The sequence below is a fragment of the Crocodylus porosus genome, unplaced genomic scaffold (genome assembly GCF_001723895.1).
Source record: "Crocodylus porosus isolate Cpor-Errol unplaced genomic scaffold, CroPor_comp1, whole genome shotgun sequence".
NCBI lineage: Eukaryota > Metazoa > Chordata > Crocodylia > Crocodylidae > Crocodylus > Crocodylus porosus.
The window spans coordinates 199,051,918-199,072,373 of NW_017728906.1; the positions used below are offsets into that span (position 1 = coordinate 199,051,918).

The 20,456-nt window shown below is 44.5% G+C and overlaps 1 protein-coding gene across 1 annotated transcript in view; it reads right to left on the bottom strand.

Moving 5' to 3' along the window:
• Positions 1-20,456, bottom strand: part of UVRAG (UV radiation resistance associated) — a 142,258-nt gene that overhangs the window by 109,874 nt on the left and 11,928 nt on the right. Inside the window, exons 2-6 of the mRNA XM_019530474.1 lie at positions 14,659-14,776; positions 12,124-12,158; positions 7,730-7,891; positions 6,136-6,210; positions 2,232-2,317 (exon numbers count right to left, since the gene is read on the bottom strand). Coding sequence (XP_019386019.1) covers positions 2,232-2,317; positions 6,136-6,210; positions 7,730-7,891; positions 12,124-12,158; positions 14,659-14,776 — 476 coding nt within the window. The remainder of the gene's footprint in view (positions 1-2,231; positions 2,318-6,135; positions 6,211-7,729; positions 7,892-12,123; positions 12,159-14,658; positions 14,777-20,456) is intronic.

Consider the following 20,456-nt stretch of genomic DNA (forward strand, 5'->3'; position numbering starts at 1 on the left):
GTAAAAAGAGGCATTGAGTACTTCAGCCTTTTCCTCATCATCTGTCACTAGGTTGTCTCCCCCAAAAGTAAGGGACCCACATTTTCCCTGACCTTCCTCTTGTTGCTGACATACTTGTAGAAACCCTTTTTGTTACCCTTCACGTCCCTTGCTAGCTGCAACCCCAATTGCACTTTGGCCTTCCTGATTTCATCCCTGCAAGCCCGAGCAATGCGCTTATATGACTCCCTAGCTATTTGTCCAAGTTTCCACTTCTTATAAGCTTCTATTTTGTGTTTTAGCTCCCTGAAGAGTTCCCTGCTATTCTTCCTGTCTTTGGGATGGTTCATTGCTGCACGCTCAGTAAGGTTTCTTTAAAATACACCCAGCTCTGCTGCAGTCCTTTCCCCCGCCCCCGAAAGCCTGGCTTACCAGGGGATCCTGCCCAACAGTTCTCTGAGGGAGCTGAAGTCTGCTTTTTTGAAGTTCAGGGTCCTTACTCAGCTGCTCTCCTCCCTTCTTTTCCTCAGGAGCCTGAGCTCAATCATCTCATGGTCACTGTGCCCAAGTTGTCATCCACTTCTACGTTCTCCACCAAGTCTTCCCTATTTGTGAGCAGCAGGCCAAGGAGGGCATGGCTCCTAGTGGCCTCTCAGCACTTGCACCAGGAAGCAGTCTCCAACACTCTCCAAAAAACATCCTGGATTTCCTGAGCACTGCTGTATTGCCCTCCCAGCAGGTGACTGAAGCTCCCTGTGAGAATCAGGGCCTGTGATGGGGAAATGTCTGCTAGCTGTTTGAAGAAAGCCTCAACAACCTCATCCTCCTGGTCTGGTGGTCTATAGCACACACCCACCATGACACCACCGTTGTCGCTCTCCCCAGCGACCTCCAACAGCGGCACTGCTCCAGGCATGTGAGCTCCCACCAAGTCTCTGCGATCCCGATCACATCATAGTTCTGAGACTGCAGGGACTTCCCATTCATTCTGCTTGTTTGACCTTAACTTTCCCCACTGAGTCATATAAAGTACATGATGGAAAATAAAGTTCCTGTTCTGCACTGTGATTGACAGAGGGAGACTGCTGTACCTGTACAGAGTACCTGAAATCCAAAATACTTCTTGACAGGAAATCTGTTGTGTTCATGTGGATCACTATGTGGATCCATTCCCAAAGTGAGCGCAAGTCAGTCAGTCATCAGAAGAATGCACGAACTAAACAGCACTCTTTTTCTTCTGGCTACTGCATTACCCCATCCCTCTACTAAAGGGGCTGGTAACCATTTTCAGGCCATGGGTCAGAACAATCCAGCTCTAACCTGGTGCAGAACGGTGGCTTCAGCAGTGCAGAGGTTAGGGGATTTGGGGAAAAAAACAACACTGCACCTGCTAGTCCTGCAACTATGATCCATGTCCAAACCACGTTGACTTCTCCCAGCCCGCTGCTCCCCCTCCAAGGTGTGATCCAAGTGTAGCTTCTCCAAACCCACACTCCCCTCACCCCACTATCCAGCCCAGGACCAGCACAGCTCCCCTTTGGCTGGATGCTGTGCTCCCATCTCAGCGAAGTAGCAGGGGAGACGAGAAATGGTAGAGCGGGGTACAGTGGGAAGTGACAGCAATAGGTGCACAGCTTCCAACTCCCCCAAGGATGCAGCATAGACATGGCTGTGAAGCGGGAAGGGACAGGGACAGCAGTTGCAGCAGTGCAGGCATAACTTCCAGCTTCCTGGCCCCTGCGCTGCTTCTTACTGTTCAGCCCCAGCATAGCCATGGCTCCACAGGCTAGACTAAGCGCGCAAGTCATATGTTGCCAAGCCCTGCTTTAGAAAGAGCCAGGGTACATTTTTTATGGACAATTTTTTTTAAAAATTAGTTTCATCTGCTTTCACTTTGTAGAGCGGAGCAGACAAGGGGCTTTCTGCAGAGCTTAGCACAGGAAGTAGATTCCATAGCTGTTGGATGTGGAATGCACAGGGCTCTGGGACTGCAAGCTACACAGGCTGGCTTGATTTTAAATCTCTGTTACACAGAGGTTTAATGACACTGGGGTACAAGACAAGTGCCCTCCTGACAGACAGTGCTCCTGGGTTACTAGCAGTGATAACGCTGCACCAGTTAGGCACTTCCCTAAAGTGCATTTCAGTCCAGAAACAGTTCCCTTTTTAAAAAAGGTTATAGATTTCATTTCCTCATACACTGAGCAGTTCAACAAGTTGCACAGGATTATTCCAGAAATAAAAAGCCTTACCTAAGCAGAGAGAAGACATCATATGAGTTACGAACACAATTCTGATCCACCTGGAGAAGACTATTCTTTTGGGTACCTGAGTGATCCTGAAGGCAAAGAGAGAGGAGAGTCATTTCTTCCTTCTTAGAAGACAAATCTGCATTTTCTGAACACCAGTGCAACTATCTAAACAGTTGTGGTGAACACGTGTGACAAGTAACCATGAGCACTGAAGAGAAAACTGCATGAACTAGACCATGCAACTTGTAGTTAAGCTTAATACATTTAGGTTGCTTGCAGACATTAACAAAGAAATAATGTGCTTTACCAGAAGCAGCAGCACATTACTTCGACCCAGCTCTGTAGCACCTACAGAGATCGGGTGCTTCAGCAGAGGTTTTTGGTGCTTTTATCTAAAGCTAATTCGGTCAGCTATTAGATAAAAAGTACCAAAAAGCCCCACTAAAAGTGCCTGATTTATACAGACATTGGGTGAGCCAGGTCCAACTAATGAGATGCTGCTTCTGGGTATCCACCGGGCTCAGTGTGGGAGCGCGTGGAGTTTAAAGTTAACAGCTAACAACAAAGGCTACTTGCAGACAAGTTCCCGTCTTCCACTGCTACTTGTATAATCCTTTGTCACACAAGTCGTCTAATACCGTTTATGCAAAGACATGTTAAACGTTCCAATGTCATTCACTGAAACCTCCAGCTTCAGCTCTGAACACTGAATTCAGTAGGACTTACAGAAAGTCTTGAAAGAAAACCTGTCCTCATATATGACACTAAAACAGCAGGCCATAAATACTCATAAGAGTCACAGAAGTAGTCTCCCAAGGAAGACATGGAAGCATCCAAGAAATGTTGGACTCCTGATGAGCCAGATCTTACTGGCACAAACTTATGCCTTTCTCATTTTGCCCATGACTGCCACATAGTTATGCTGCCTTGTGCAGCAATTGTCAGCCTTCAGACAATTTCAAGTCAGGTCAGGTCAGGCACATTCACAGCTTGTTCTGCAGAGTCAATAATAATGCAGTGCTCCCGCTCAGCATTACAGCATCGTGTTGCACAACACACAATAGTCAGAGAGCTTTGGATGAAGGGCCCGACAGTGCCATTAAATATTCTAACATTTTTGGAAATGAGGGTCAGAACTTCCAGGTCCCTGAAGCAGTTTCCATTTGATACTGAGACAGAGAGGGAAAAGGAGAGAGCCACTAGGTTTTCAGCACATGGTTAAATGCTTTCCATAACAGAAAAAGCCGTGCTTTAGTGAGGGAGATGCAGTTCTTATCTATATGCCCTCTTTTCCTCAAAAGCCCACAATATGGCTTAGCTAACAGCAAAGTGCTCTGAAGTCCTCAGGCAGAGCTGCTTTGGTCCCTAGTAAATAAGTGGAAGGGACTTCATCTTTCCACTGAAAATACACACTACACCAGAGCTCGCCCAACACTGACAATACAGCGAATTAAGATATGTTCTAAATATCTAGACACCAATACAACAAGTGTTATTGGGTAACATCTCCAAAGGAGATATTCCTTTCTTCAGCTTCTCACTTTCTTTCACAAGGTGCTGCATGTTTGGAGTCTGAAGTGCAGGATCCATCTTTGGAAAGACCTTGAAAAAGAAGACCTCCTCACCCAGGTCTGTGACTGAAGGACTAACACAAAGCAAGAGACTTTCATGGCCTGACTGCCACCACATTGATGTGGTCCAGTAGGTTTTGTTTCATGTCAGTCCTTCTCAGGCATGCTATGTTTAAGAGTAGGAAGGGAACTGAGAAGCAGGAGCTTCAAAAAGGGAAAGCATCACATCAGTATGAGCATGCCAGAGTCCATCTACTCGACCCATCCTGCTACAAGACTCCATCCAGGCAACTACCTTCTGGTGCCCTGTGACAAAAAGCAGGAGCCAAAAAGAAGGCTGACTCGCTACCCTTAGCTGGCTGTCTGCACAAACCACAATGTGAAAAGGAAGGGGGAACCTCCAACTTCATTAAAGGAGGGGTCATTCCACCACTACCCTCACCCCATAAGGGCCTCCCTCTTCTATCCACTGCACTATTCAACACAGTCACCAGGTACAGCAAGTTGTGCCTGCAAGCCAGAGGAGCCCATCTTGCCTGAGATATCCTGAAACACATTCTGACAGGCTACCTTTGCAGAGTAGTCAGGACCTGACTGATAAGATAGGCAAGTAGGGACAGGAAAAAACCCATAAAAAGTCACCTTGCATGTCTCCACGTTGGAGGGCCTGAGGCCACAACTCCAGGTGGAAGACAGAGATGAACTTTCAGTGCCCATTACCATAAGAGAAGATGGAGTAGAGGACAAGTTGGAAGATCAAAATATCTTTTTCAAGGGGCTGAATAGGCATTTAGCTAGGATGGTTTAGGAAAAGCAGATCCAAAATCTCTGAAAGAGGTTGGACTAAATGACCTTTAAGGTGCCCTGCAGGCATGAAATTCTCTAACAGAATCAATTTCCAAAGTGTCTTACAGCTTGAGTCTCATTTCCAAAAAAGCTTTTACCGATTGTCATTGTCGCTTCTAATTATGCAGTGCTTAGAGCCTCCGTAAAAATAGCAAGTGGCATTTGCTTGCAGGAAACGTCTTTAAAAAACAAACCAAAACTTGAATCTAAAGTCTGTTTTAACTGGCTATTAAGCCTGAAGATTAACTTTAAATATACATGTATATTAGATGATGATATAGCTTAACTTTTATAAAACTGGTGTAATCTGGTCACCTTAAAGTTTAAAACCCCTTTTCCCTAACCATAAGGGCAGTCTACACTGCCTCTACAGTGTTCTTGAGACTGCTGCCAAAAACACATGCTCCAAACCCGCAGTGGAAACTGTGAAGGTGCTCCAGGACTGCCCCCTGCTGCTAGTTTCAGTCCCTCGTGCACTAGAGAGAGCTGCAGCAGGGGCAGCTTCACCTGAGCTCTGAGTTTAGCATGTGGAGGTTTAGGTTTGTTACTGGTAGTTGTGTGCGCACTGGCAGTGATGCAGGCCTCCCAAGTGTCATGGCCATTTTTTGCCTATTGATTTAAAAACTCCAGGGTTGGGAACCACTACGTTATTAGACCAGGGGACCACTTTCATACTCAACCCTCAGGTTTTGTGGCCCACCAGGCATCTTTATCAAATTAAGTGAAAAGGGAGGCCAGGAACAGTGTAGCGTACATACCATAATTCAGCAATGACTGCTTCAATGCTTCTCCAATTAAGACAAGCAGAAGAGTTAACATTTGAAACTGTGCTGGCAACAACAGTACGTCAATACTGAAATTCCATTTAGGTACAAGATGCACAGCTGATAATTCTTGTTGTAAGGATGTTGCAACAGAAACACTTCATCGCAGACAAGTTCAGCAAAATGAATAATTGGCCTGTTCTGTAACTGTAACTTAGTGTACTAGCATGTGTGCTCTGTACTGCTGTAAAGAATTCCCTGATTCAGCTGATACATGGCTACTAACAGGGAAGTTATAAGTACTTTATTTTAAACTTGCTTATTTTCCCCCTCTTCGTATGCAGGGAGGAATGGTCACTTGCAAGCCAAGACCTGGTTGCAATCAGTTCCATTAAAATCACTAGGAAACTAAAGCTGGTGACTCACAAGACAAGATTTTAACTGGATAGCAAGACTTTGCTACAGTCTTGAAGCATGAATGTCTAAAGGTAAGCACCTGGCTAAAAAATATGGAAGACAGATAACTCAGCACTGTTGGAAATGAGGTCATCTATTCAAAACACCGTAATTTTCTAGAAGAGCTGAAAGTAAATTTCCACTTTCATTTACAGGCTTAACATTTCCACATCCGCACTAAAAATTCCACCCTAGGCTATTATTCACTTGGTGAGATTTAAATTCCAAGAGTACTAAGTAGCGTGCATAACTAGTGAGCATTATTACCTTCTGTTCAAATGAAGCGCCATAATAACCATCATTCAAACCAAAAATTATTTCATTTGGATTTCGGGCATGTATCTGTAAAACAAGAAGAGATATATTAAGGCCAACATAAATTTTCCTGAATACAATATTCAATTGCTGTTTCTGTGACAGCTAGAGGCACCTTTTCTGCTGTAAACATTATTGATTTCCCCAGTTCCAAAGCTGAGTGACCGAGTATTCAGCTATTATTTGTGGTACTCCCTTATTTTCTATGGTGCAAAGTGAAAATTAATAGTTATATTAATTATTCTGCGGCATCTGGTCTCATTACAGACACCATATCTACTAACAAGCTTTCCTCCTTTCCAGGGCCAGAACATATAGCAAAAGAAAGACTGAAAATATTAAAAATAAATAAATAAAAAAAATCAACAAAAAAAAAAAACCAAAGCAGCGATTCAAAAGCTGCTTGGTAATAGGAGCTAGTTTTCAGAAGACTCTACTCAGAATTAGACCATATGCTCTTGCAGCTTACAGCTGAGCATAAAATTGATGCTATATAGTGAGTTCTCTATAGAGAAGTAGTGACTTATAAACTAGAGCCAGTATTAGAACATTCTCCAAACATCCCTTTCCTTACTCTATTAGGACAGAAACATGAGACTGAAACTTGCATTTTGTGCAGCAAAAGAACCAGATTCCAGAACAAGTGATTTCATTTCCAACATTTTAGAAGACTGACTTTTCAAACAACTCCTTAAGTGCTCTCGTTCTAAAAAGAATCTCCTTGAAGCAACAGGAAATAGCAATATATCCATCTGAGATTACTTTAAAAACAGCACCTGTGTGCAGACACCTTCCGTTCACTTCAGGAAATACAGCATTAGGTACTATTTTTCTATAAACCGTTAGATGTTGTAATGCAAGCTCACATGCTCAATGACTTGCATTATACAAAAGGTCATGACTAAAAATTACACTCTACCTATAAGGTCCATGGACAGCAAGTCCACATCAGACAACTGTTGTCCGATTGTTTCTGGCTGGGATGGTTTCGTTGGGGCTGGTCCTGCTTTGAGCAGAGGGCTGGACTAGATGTGACCTCCTGAGGTCCCTTCCACCCCTAAATTTCTATGACTAACTGACCTCTCCATCCCAATATTCCAGAAATGGACAAGCACAAGAAAAATTCTCAGGATTAGTAGCATCATCTTGTCTTATTCTTTAGAACAAAGGGCACTGTGGACATTCAATCACTGCATTAAATTAACATCTTGATGTGTACAGAAGCACAGAGATATTGAACCATATATATAACCATACCACAGTTTCTCCACTAGGGCCACTGTTAGCAGACTCACACAGACAATGCAACTTAAGTCACTTTAAGGTGTCTAACAATATGTGCCAGCCCTAATTATCGCTCCTTGCAATGGATTGAGCAATACATACTAACAGGGTTTTAATTACTAGTTTTATGCCATAATTCATTACCCATTAGCTCGCTCTTCCCCAGGCTGTTTTAGATGGCTTTTTCCACTCACCACTTCTACATAACACAAACCTTTAGCTACCCAATCTACTGGTTAAGGAAAAAATGTGTTTATTTTACCTGTTGACCCAAGTATTTCAGTCCATCCAGATTGACCTTCCACTCAATCAACAGCTGATAATGCTCTTTCTTGCCACCCCAGATCCGCACCACAAAGCACGACACCGATGTATCAAGGCGATCAGGCATTAGTCCAAAGTCAAGACTCCTCCATGTCGGATTCTGTTGGTGTCCAAAATAAAGATGTAAGAACAACCAAATAACTTGCATGTTAATATAATCTGTAGTTTTTAAACTATAAGAAGGGCTGAATACGTGAGTCCAGCTTGCACGGACTGAAGTAGAACCCTGCTAGTCTGATGTTCGAGTTATGCAAAGCCATCAGGCTCGTCTTCGTAATTCAAGCCTTCCCTCCCCATCCAGCTTCCTAGGCTGGCCCCCATATTCCTGTGCGCCAAATCCAAACATTCCAACCCGCTTCTGTTTCCTTCCAGAAGCTACGAAATTACCTCTCCAACTGCATGTTGCCAGAACAAACACAAACTTTTTCCAAATTGATGGGGAAAAATGGTATTTAAGAAAAGGGGCGTCATGAAAAGACACTGCTCCGTTCCATGTTTTATGGTTTGGTTTCGAAACAAGGCAGTGTAGTTAACTTTACAAGCACTAATTTGCTCCTCGCTAACTGAACATGTCACCAAATAACAGTTGTTCATTTTCCCCTTCTGCTCCTCCCCCAGAACTGTGCCACGCTGACCAAACCCCATAGGCGACTGATGGGGGGGGCATACCCCAACAGGGCTGCCCCTGCTGCCAGTGGCGGCTTCCGCAAGTGCCTACCAGCCCCATCCCTGATGGCAGTTTCTACAGGTGCTCGCCAGCCCCATACCTGCTGCCAACAGCTACTGCCCCCCCTCCGACTCAGGAGGCTCCAGTCACCCATGCCAAACCCCAAGTGCTGTCACCCTCAATAGCATTTTTTCATTTTAAAAAGGTGGAGAGGCAAGCCAGTCCAGAACTCAGTAGAAATGTGAGAACACAGATGAAATCCAGGGGAGCTATTCTGGCAGGAGTCTAAAGAATGCAGTTTCTGAAGGTTTCAGGTGTCCCATGAGCTGAATAATCATAGTGGTCTTGTTCCTAAGCAGCAATGGAAAATAGTTGCAACTGGACAAGGCACAACTTAGACAGCAGGTGAAATGAAAGCCATGCAAGCCTTGCTGTCTGGTGCTCAGGCAGTCTGACAAGTTAAACACGCACAGCTGGTTATTAGCAAGTCAGAGCAAGAAGCATCCACAGGATCCCTTTTTTCCCCAACAAGTGATTACAGAAACATCCATCACCCCAGGGCTGTCCAGTTTCGACAGTCACCAGCCCCAGCCAAACAGCATGTGGACTGCATGCAGGGGCAGGTGCAAGCTCCCAGGACCCCAGCCATGAGAGCTGCTATCACCAGACAGCAAGTCCTCCCTCCCACCCCCCTCACAGCTGCCCCAGAAACCTCAACCATGGGGGGAAATGGTAGCCAGGCATGAGCCCACCAGCCACGTTAACCCCTTGCAAACCAGCAGCTGGACAGCCCTGCTTTACCCCATACTCACTTCAATATTTCCAAAAAAGGTGCTGTCTACAGATCTGATAGCAGCTTGTACAAAAGGAAGCATAATGCTGGTAGGGAGGGTGGCAGTTAACTAGAACTTTTTCACAGGTGCTGCTTAAGGTGCAAAGTGGAGCTTCGGTAATCAAGTGAGGCTCTAACTAAAGAAAGGCAGCAAAATGATAAATTGCTACCAATAGCATGGGCATGGGTTTTCATGGGTGCTCTCCAAGCTGTGGGGCTGCATTCCTGTAAATCAACTATCAGATCGGTATTGGCCAATATGGCTTGTTAATAAGTCAGCTATCAGTGTCAGCCAAGCAAATCTTTAAATACATGCCCCTTCCCCCAGCCCCCCTGCATTCAGCACATACAGAACACTTTGTAGGAAGGTCACAGGATTAGATGCTAGTTTATAAACTTCTGGCTACACAGAAGCCATCTACAGGCTGCTGGCACTGAAACCCAAGCAATGGAAACTGTTTCTGGACCTATACGTTTCATAGCTCACTGTGCTTGCATACACAAGATGATGTTCCATAACATTCACCTATATGCAAGGGTTTCAATGCAGTTTGCCTCTAGTGGTCAAATACTTCCAAAAGCTCTAAATCTCAAATTCCTAGAAATTACGATGAATGACATGTCTAAAGAAGCTGTTATGACCAAAAACAAAAAGTTCAACTTAAAACCTGTCTTACTGAATTCTCTCTCCACATTCGTGGATACCTATAGCATGCCATACGAACGCTAGGCTGCTGCTTCTAATACACAGTCATTTCAGGGAGTAGAAAAATAAAGCACTGGATAGCTTGTTCTGGGAGGCTAGAAGCAATGAAAGCAAAAATGTTGTGTGGACTTCACTGCCAACCATCAAAAATACGAGCCAAGTTCTGAGTCTTGTTACTGGCTTCCTTTAAGAAAAAGGTTTTGTAGGGCTTGGCAGGTCATTACAATTGCTGGCACTGGTATGCATCATAACCATAACCAATTCTCATCTAGATAGTGAAACAGTCAGTCCAGTACTAAAACCATCTGCTAGATTCACAGCTTGCCAGACAAATTTACCCTTTTCAACTCTTTAATAAGTTTGCAAGAAGGCTTTACTTTCTTCCAAACTAAAAGCAATTGGCCAAGAGAATGCTGTTTTGTTGATGTGACTAATATGCCAAAGCAAAAACACTTCCAAAAAGTGTAATTTGCTGAAATGTTACTGCCACTCAGTAATTCAGCTTCTAGGTATTTCAATCCATTTGAAGAGGGCTTGGAACAGGGACAAAATTGCTATTTTCTTTCCCAATTAAGCTATTTTGAAGTCTGATGCACCCCTCTTAGAGGCCTGTTGTGGAAATTAAATTACCCTAATCAAAGGGACAGCAGACGGTCACTTATCCTAAAGACAGTTAGGCCCAAGAAGAAAGTCAACTATTCAGGCAGAACTACCTAACCAAGAAGCCAGATCCAAGTGCTACACCTTGTCCACCTGAATCAAGAATCACCTCGGGCAGTAACAAAGAAAACCTCTTCAATATTCCAGGGTAGGACTGCAGCCTAACATGAAGCAGGAGGAGAGCTTATGTATCAAGGCTTTGGGATCATATCTTTGGAAATCAATAGGACTGAGTACCTTGCACTCAAAATCATCTCGCCATTGCTGTATATTCACAGTTGAGTGGTCAGGCAGAAGAACCCTAGCAATGCTGGATCTTAAGTGCCCAGCTAAACTTGAAAACTATGGAGCATCTAAAATGAGTTAGGTTATTTTATACATCTGCTTTATATCCCTTGACTAGTTTCCATGGTTTTCCAATTGCACTGTGGGGTTTCTTTTAAAAAAAAAAAACACTTTCCTCTGCTGTTGACAGGTGCAACAACCCAACTATAAAAAAAATGCTATCAAAAGGTACAAGAGATTTCTCAAAACATTCAGTTAGTAACCCCCAACATGGCTTGTAACCACAGGAATGAGTTCAGATTTACATGGCAGTGGGCACATCCACATGTCGCCATACAGCGACACTGCTATGGCGCCATGCTTTAGTACTTCCTTTTAGTGCTTTAGTACAGTAAAAGTTCTGTTAACCAGCATCTTACAAGCCGGCATGCTCAATTAACCGGCATGCCAGCTTGTAGGATAAAGTGAAACCGGAAGTGCCCACCATGGCATTTCTGGTTTCTCCAAGCCCCCACGATCCGGGGCAAAGCAGCCTGTGCTGCCGAGCCCCCACAGCCCAGGGGCATAACAGGCTGTGCGGAGCTCGCCTCCCTGTCCCGTGGGGCCTGCAGGAGGGGCAACAGGACACCCCAAACGCAGCGAGAGAAGCAGTGGCCCAGGCAGCTCAATTAACCGGCATATTTTGTTATACGGCATCCCCCATTCCCAGGAGATGCCAGATAACAGAGCTTTTACGGTACTTCCTTTTGGAAGTACTAGAGCATGGTGCAGTAAACGCCCATACCACCGTGCCATGCACACAGTTAGATTTTGCCACTACATCATAGTGACACGCTAAAATGGGGAAGCACGCTACTATAGCAAAATAGCCACTGATCACATGTAGACTCACGTGATCGCTATATTGCTGTAGCGCACCGTACAGAGATATAGGGTGATGTGTAGATACACTCGTTAGGTTGTTAAGGTATTCATGATAGCCTGAAGTTATTAAAACTAAAGCACTGCCCCTTCCCCTTTATATTCTATGAATTTTCAAAAGTAAACAACACAATTACATCCTGTCTGGAAGCAAGAACTGTTTCAGGTGCTGTCTTCTGAACATAATGTAATAATAGATGTGACGAGAGACAAATGAAGCATTCAGATTTTTATGCAAGACAGTCAATATTAAAAACTTACCAGAGAGTTCTTAATCACCTCGCTCTGATAAAATTCTAGAGAGAGGAAAAAACAAGAGAGAGGATGAGCTAAGAAAAAAAAAAAAAAAAAAAACAACCTACTTTAAACTTGGATACAACATATTTATTCCAATTCAAACACCAGTCTTTCTAAAATGCAACAGGTTCTTTCCAAGTCCTAAACCATCCCAGTCAAGTGCCTGTCTGACCTGCTTGACAGCTTCCCAGGGTAGAAATTCTACTGCTTCTCTAGGAAGCCTGTTCCAAAGCTGAATTGCCCTCACAGTGAGGTTTCGTGACGGTACCTTCACTCTTTCTGGAATGGGGAAGAGTAATGGCCACGTTCCAGGATCACGCAGGACTTCAGGTGTCCTACAAAAGTGCTAGAAGAGCAATTCCCAGCACCAGTGTGCTGCAGGCACACTACTATTGAGGGGAAGGGGGCACATGCTGCATGTAAGGCAGGGTGCAGACAGGGACACAGCATCCCCCAGGTGCAGCTAGGGTGTGGCAGTTTGCAGATGTCCAGCCCCAGCACAGCCTACCAGGTGCAAGAGGCTGTGTATGCCCATATTCAGGGAGCACTCCACTCCCCACCACAGCGGTGCTGGCACCCTGTGGTTTCACAGGGATGCATGAACTTTGTTTCGGATGCCACTCCCCAGCCTCAGGGTGTCTGGACCAGAGACCAGACATTTGCAAGCTGCAACTGTGCTGCCACTGCTTTTCCCACTCCCTCTTTTTGGGTACAAGAGAGTGAAATGTACCACCAATTTTAATTGGAAAAAAATAAAAAAGTGCGCCCCAGGTAGCAAAAGTTTGGGAAATACTATGCAAGAACTAGGTAGCAAAAATGCAGTTGTCCCTGCCAACTCATGCTGCAACACAAAGATCTTGTCAGCTCTACCCAAACAGCTGTACAACAGTTTGGGATTTCTCTGGGTTGAGGTAATTCATGCTTGGACTGATTTAAAAAGGAAGCTCTAGCAACAGCAGAGCTGGGATAGGAGAAGGGGGTGATTGGGAAAAGGAAGGTGGGGGTGAGAGGGCAGGGAAACACCATTTTTGCCACTACATATGCCTTTGTTGCAGTGCAAGTAACAAATCAAACCATAAAAAGGGGGGCAAATCTGAACTACATATAGTGCAGATAAATGTTGTCTGGAGCAAGATAAGAATATCATCTGTTTGCATACTTCTAAAAAGGAAGTTTAATGTCACACAGCCAATTTAAGAGCGTATTAACTATATTACAATGACCTGCTGAATGCAACATATCTTCAACCTTAGCAGCATTAGGCAGAATCTTTTCATCAAGACTAAACTGTTTCAGTCCAGGCATATTAGTCACTCACGCTCTTTGCAGGCCACATCTGGATACGGCAGTGGGGTGAGCAGCATCAGGGAGCCATAAAGATGAAGGCACCTGTTGCTCACCCCTGACACTGACACATACCTGACTTGGCTCCATGCCCCTAAATTCAGCAGCGAGACCTGCCTCCCACTCACCTCACCACCAAGCCAAATGACACTGCTCCACTGACCTGGTCTGGTCCATAAGACAAACATTCGACACCCCTAGTTTAATCTAATAACCTATTCTAGCTATAGGTATTTAAACCTCAAATAGTGTCAGAGGTTGGGAAGGGATGTGTAGAAAGAGTCTAATTTGTTCAGTTGCCAGGTCTCATCTACGTGTATAAGAACATACGACATTAAGACCACAGCAGCTGTTCCCATTACTATTTTAAAGTAGTGCATCCTACCTAAAACAGTGATAACTAAAATGGTTTCCGCGCTCCTAGCCTAGTAGGTTAAACCCATTCTTCGTTCACAGTCTTCTGAAAAGCTATGCTAAGCAGTCATGCTTCTACTAGGCTAGGAGTGGGGAAAAAATTTTCAGTGGCAGAATTCCAGCTGAAGAAAGTAGTTCAAGAAAAATTCAACCAGGGTTACCACAGTGATAAGCACCCTTAGAAAAAAAAACTTGAGATATATTACGCCCCAAACCCAGGCACAATAGGAGCCCAGGTCAGATGCAGGAGAAGCAAAATAGGTGTTCCAGAGCTGGCATGGCATGGCAAAGTGTGCCCGCTGCTGCTGCGTCAATAGTTTAATCTTTATCAACTGCTGAATAATGTCTGAAGCTTAGACTATACCAGCAGCAGGAGACCAGGCCTTTAAAACCATAATCTGAGTTACTGCACAGTAATGCAGTGCTCCATTATACAAGTTCTGGCTCCTTTAAACAGAACAAACCATTGAAAGCTAATGTCAAGCTGACCAAGTTCAATGCTTGGACCACAGCAAAGAAAACTGCGTGAGCCAGATTAGAACCGGCTACAAGTTTTACTCCTTTTCCTAACAGCAGGAAGAGTTTTCTTGTACTTTCAGATGAAATACAAATCTCCCATTGGCAGTGAGACTCATTGAAATGCTGGATTTCAATGAAAAAGACATGCCAGAGGAGAGCATTGTAGTAGTATAGAAAGATGGAGAATGAGAACATCTGTAACAGGCTTTTTTATTTTTTTACCTTTATATATCCTGGTGTTATCACACAAGTGAAGAGTGAAGTAGGTATCCAGGAGGCGAAAACCATTCCTATTAACAATATTCCGTGCAGCAATATTCCGTAGGTGGCGAAGCCGTCGCTAAGTGGGAGGAAATAAGGGGGAAATATTGAAAAACAGGTGGTGGTAACTGGTTACGTAAACAGCCACTTTGTTCCATGAAAAGGCTGTAAGAAGCAACCTTAGAATTCAATAAAAATATCTGGTCTGAAGAAGCCTCTTGTCATTAAACCAACTCAAATATTTGGAAATTATTAATCCAGCTATGAAAATGAAGTGGATAAAATGGCAGTAATGGATTAACAACTGGATAAGTGGGTAATAAATAGTAGCCTACAAGCGCCCAAAAGTAAGACAGTAAGTCTATTCCTCGGCTGCATTCCGTTCTATGCAGCTCCTTATGCCAGGCCCATCACCATAATATCCAAGCACCTTCCAGTAACAGCGATAACAGACGTTCTGTGTTCGCTCACAACACAAGCAAAGAGTCTATTTTGGAAAGATGCTGCTGGGCACGCAGAGCATGAAATAACTGTAAAACTGTGACCCAAACCAAATACATATGTGGCTGACTAAACAAGGCTGTCCCAGCTCATAAGAGCAACAGAAACTTGGTACCTACACCCTTAAATAAAACGGATCTCATTTTCAGCATGCGCGTGTGCTTACATATACATACATATATAAATAAAAACAAGGTATACACACACACACACACACACCCTCTTGTGTTTATTACCTTGTTTATATATATGGTATAAATGTGTGTGCATGTGCATGTGTGCGTGCGCACAATCATCCAAATTTTCCAGTTCTGGCAACCTGTGTTTTAATCCTAACTTCTGGGCCAAGGTTACCCAACAGATGTCAAGACCCAGCACAGCCCCCTCGAATGCAGGCAAGCATCTCCATTTCACAAAGGCGTCTATACACCGCACCTTCCCATGCAGCTGACTGTCTGCTCAAGTCAGCATTTGCAAGAGAGTCTTCAGAGACGTGCATGAGGCCAAACACCCTTTTTCTAGGCAGAACAAGTTATTCTGAACAAGAAAGAGAAGATTTTAAAGAAGTTCTCTATTACTGCCTGATGTTAGCTATTGCCAGCTACTGCCACTTAATGCTCAATATTGGTCAAAAAGTTCTCATTGGCTACTTTAATATGTGCTCTTTACTTTACAGTTCTTGTCCTCCCAATCCATTACTGCTTCATCTGCCAGACCAGGGGCAGACAATTATTTTGGGTAAAAGGCCACTTTACGAGTTTTGGCAAGGTGACCAGGGCTGAAAAGGTAGCCCCGCCCCTTGACAGGTGCCCCACCCCCTCATCACCATCTTGGGACCAGAAGTCCTGCCCCTAACCACTGACCTTTGCCACTGTTAGTCCCTCCCCTTGCCCCCAGAAGTACTCCTTTTGGGAAGGGGGTTTGCAATCTTGGAACCAGAATCAAAAACAAATTGTATACAAACAAAACCACTGAAAATAGCATATTTTAATGTTATTAAAAATATATATTTTCATCAGGGGGGTGCGTGGTTGTATAGAGGTGATTGCATAATAGCTCAAAATGAGGCCTTACTCTTGTATATTGGGGGGAGAGAGGGTATGGAAGTGTGTGGGGGGGAGGGGATGTGGGGGAGTGTGTAAATGGGTATGGGGAAATTGTGGGGACGTGTGGGTGGGGATGAGTAGGGACCTACCAAATTTGCCACTACATGATTTTTGTGGAAACCAAAAATTCAGGGGATCCCTACAAAAAGCAGTGGGCTCACTACACAAAAGCTTACTGAAAATAAAATGCCATCTGCCCAGGAGCCAGGAGTCTTCATGGCGCTGCAGCCTGCCAGTAAGTAGGGGGGGCACGGAAGAAGCTGCCTGCACCCTGCCTGTTGTCCCTGGCCCCTCTCTGCCGACTGGCTGAGAGGGCTGTCTCTTATAGGGCCCCGTCCCCCTCTACCACCCGGCAGTGAGGGGCAGGGTCACCAGTGCCCCTCAGCCAGAGGTATGGGGGCAACAAGGCAGGCCCCCACCACACCGAACCCGCAAAAAATCGCACCTGGCCCTGGGACCTGCCCATGAGTTTGGCCAGCTGCCTCCTTGAGTTGCGTAGGGCCCTAATTACAAGGGACTACTACAGCAACAAGACTACGCTAGTCACTTCCAAGCTTCTAGTAAATTTACAACCTAGGTGAGCATCTTCTTTTGGATGACAAAAAAACAGCATCCGTATCTTTATCTCTGCGCGCTTTGGTGTTTTTGTCAATTCAGGACGTCTCTGGCCAGAGACATTAGCAGGGATCACTACGCGGAAGTGGCTCTCGTCGATCCCCGACATGCATCAAAATTTCAAGCGATAAACTGTGACAAGGCACAACTACCATAATACCAAGTCAAAGGAGTTATTCACTTCACCCCATAGCAACTGTTATTTCAGCAGTTTTTACACAATATATAGCAACACAAGCTTGCATACCAGAGGTCCAGTCCAAGTCTTTGGCATGCTACAGGGACAAAGGCGGTTTCTGAAGCATTGATTAGAGACCCCTCCCTAAAAGACTATTACAGTTCCTCCAGAGTACAGCTCCCCCACTTCCCAACTGGAAATGTAGAATTAGATTTCGAAGCTGCTGCAATGCAAATATTTTGTAAGTCCTTGAGCGCACACAGATACAACCCGCATCAATATACCTGACACCCAACAGAAAAGACAGTGATGACTAATAGCTGGCTTCCCCAACTGTCAGCAAGACCAACCTTCCAGATATTACAGGGAGACGCTAAGCAGCATGAGTAAGTAGTTTTTGGCTTTATGCAAAAAAGAGGCTTCGGCCCTGAAAGCAAAGCGTCTGGCTTGTCAGCTTTAGTGCAGCCGACATTATATCTGCCTGGGAGCTGCCATGCTTAAGTTACTCTGATTTTATCACTGCCCCACTAAGCATTTAAACTATCCAGGTGTTCCCCTTCTGATGAGATTGCTGAGCTTGGCAGATAGGACCATACAACAGGGACCATGCAGCAGTCTATCAGCTCTACCAGGTTTTGAAACGTCTTACCCAGAGCTCGAGGACCCTCCAAAGAGAAATCCGTGTGGTTTAGTCTCTGCCACATCTAGGGGAACACTCAGACCTTTTGCAAGTTTCATGAACTGTTAATATAATTTCCTAAACCTTCTTAAACTAAATGCAATTCTGAACTCTGTGCAAGCAACAATGCACCTGTTTTTACCCTTACTAAGCAAGAAAATGCCAGCCAGGGTGCACATTTCAGACTCCCAAGTGACACGGCAAAAAAACAGGGCAGGGTGGGAGAAGATGGGACACCCTGAAAAACACCCTGGAAGCTGCGAGTCAAATAAAATGAGCGTTTCAATACAATTATAAAAAAAGAGGAGCAACTAATCCTAACTTCTTTCTTCTTGCCTTCAGATTCTTCATTACTTGTTTTCCAAAGTCATCATTCTTGCCACATTTAACTGAATAACTATTTCGCCCAATATGAAGTCATTGGCAAATAAAGCCAACATTGCTAATAGTAAAGAGGATTCCAGGAACATGAAGATATACAAATTTAAAGCCCTACTATTAAAAAAAAAAATCTGACTTCCCCCTAGATTTTTTTTTTAAACCAACTAGCATTTATTCCAGTGCTTCGCAACCTTTTCCGACTCACGGCATCCCAAAGGAAATGCACAATCTTCACTTTCACTCTTTTATTTTTCTTTTTGACTACAGAAAAACAGCAGCACAATTCTTTAGTCACAAAGAGCTCAGAAAGCCCGTAGCGGATCAGAATAGTTTAACACTATGGATTTCCATCTGAATCTCTGGATGCGACTTGGGAATCATGTTTACACACTTAAAAACAACAACACGGTGTCACCCTGTATCACCCCTAAAAGGATCTCAAGCCTCCCCAGGGTGCTGCAGCATCCTGACAGAAAAATCACTGGTCTATTCCTTTGCTAGTTTCTGCCACAGTGTCTATAAAGCCTCCATCAAAGCTGGGGTGCTAATAACCCCAGCACCATACAGAGAAGGAAAGTGCTTGTTTCAGGAAGCTCATGATCTAATGAAGGATATGATGCGTTAACAATGAGTGATGAAGGCTTGGGGGAAGAGGACCAGTCGCATGATCTAGCTGAGGCCAGCTGTGTTCACAACCAGGTAGTTTAACATGAAATGAGAAACAGGAACCGTCTGTTAAAGCCAACAACTCTATTGTCAACTGATTGATTGAGGTCAGCACCATGGCAGGGAGGGAGCTAGGAGAAAGCATGAGTCATCTTAATACAGTTCTCTCATTACCAGTTATTCACTTAGTTCAGCAGAGATTGGGGGGGCTTTGGTATTCTCTCTTCCACATTAAAAAGCATATACACATATTTGAATTTAGTAGCTTTCCACCATGCTTCTGTGACCAACATAATGCTTAGATAAGTTATTCAGGCCAGGACATTTGTCCTAGTTCAGGAGTCAGCAACCTATTGCCTGCAGAGCCACTAGATTCAGCATGCAGTAGGGCAGCTTTGGCAGAAGGGAGGCTTTGACTGAGCCACGACACAGCCAGGCAGCAGAAAGACGGCAGCCGGGTCCTAGCACCAGCCCCCGCTTGCACTTGAGCTGGGTCATCTGGCCCACCACCAAAATAACATTGCCATCTCCTGTCCCAGTCTACTGCACTATCCAGGGAACCATTTGAGCAAAGGGATTAACAGCTTGACAGTCTTTAGATCAGGGGTGGGCAATTATTTAGGCCTGTGGGCCACATAGGGAGTTTGCCATCATGAGCCAAGTCAGCACACTCCTCTTTTCCCCCTAAGCAACAGCTCACCAAACCTCCCTGTGTGGGATGGGGCTGAGTGGGCAGGGAGCTGGCAGGGGCAGGCAGCAGCTTCAGCAGTGGCAGCTCAGCTGGGGCCCCCACCACCACCAGCGCCACCTCCAGGCTGCCCCAGGCCCCCACACCAAGGACCCACAGTGCCAAGCAGGACCCCCCCCACAAGCCAGACAAAGTCCCTCCACGGGCCAAATGCAGCCTGCAGGCCATACTCTGCCCACCCCTGCATTATATCATTTGATTCAACTCTACCCTAACCTGGGACCAAATGGAAGTGATTCCCATATTATATTTGGTTGGTGACCTATATGAAGCAAGAGTGTTACCTATTTCTCCCATAACAAGTAGCCACACCACTCAAACACACAAGTCAGGATTGTTTTATTAAGTTACTTAATAAAAACAGGCATGAAAAAGAAAACTGTGGATGTCAGGGGCCCCAAAGAGCTGTACAGAATTTAACCATGAAATATTTTAAAACTATCATAACCAGACAAATAAGCCATGCCAACAGATTCTTAACACAACTGAAGAAAAAAAAAAAAGAAAAGAAAGAACCAAAACAAGACTACTAGAAATTTTACTGCACTTCCAAGTGCACAGTGCTAATAATATTCCTTCAAAGTCAGATTTTTAGTTTTATTTTCTCTCTATATATAAAATTATACTAATAAAGTACTTGATTTTCCTCAAGTTCAAGGACCAAATGACAAGCAGCTGAGCCGAAGGACAAAGCAGTTTGCCCAGGGTGACGCAATGAATGGCAGGATTCTCTCTTATCGAGTTATTTTTCATTCAGGATTTGATAATCCAGAACAGTACACTCATAAGAACAACCGGCACCATACCTACAGGCTGGGGAACTCCCCTCTTGTCAGCGCGGAGGCGGAAAGGGATCTGGGGGTCATCATTGACTCCAAGATGAAC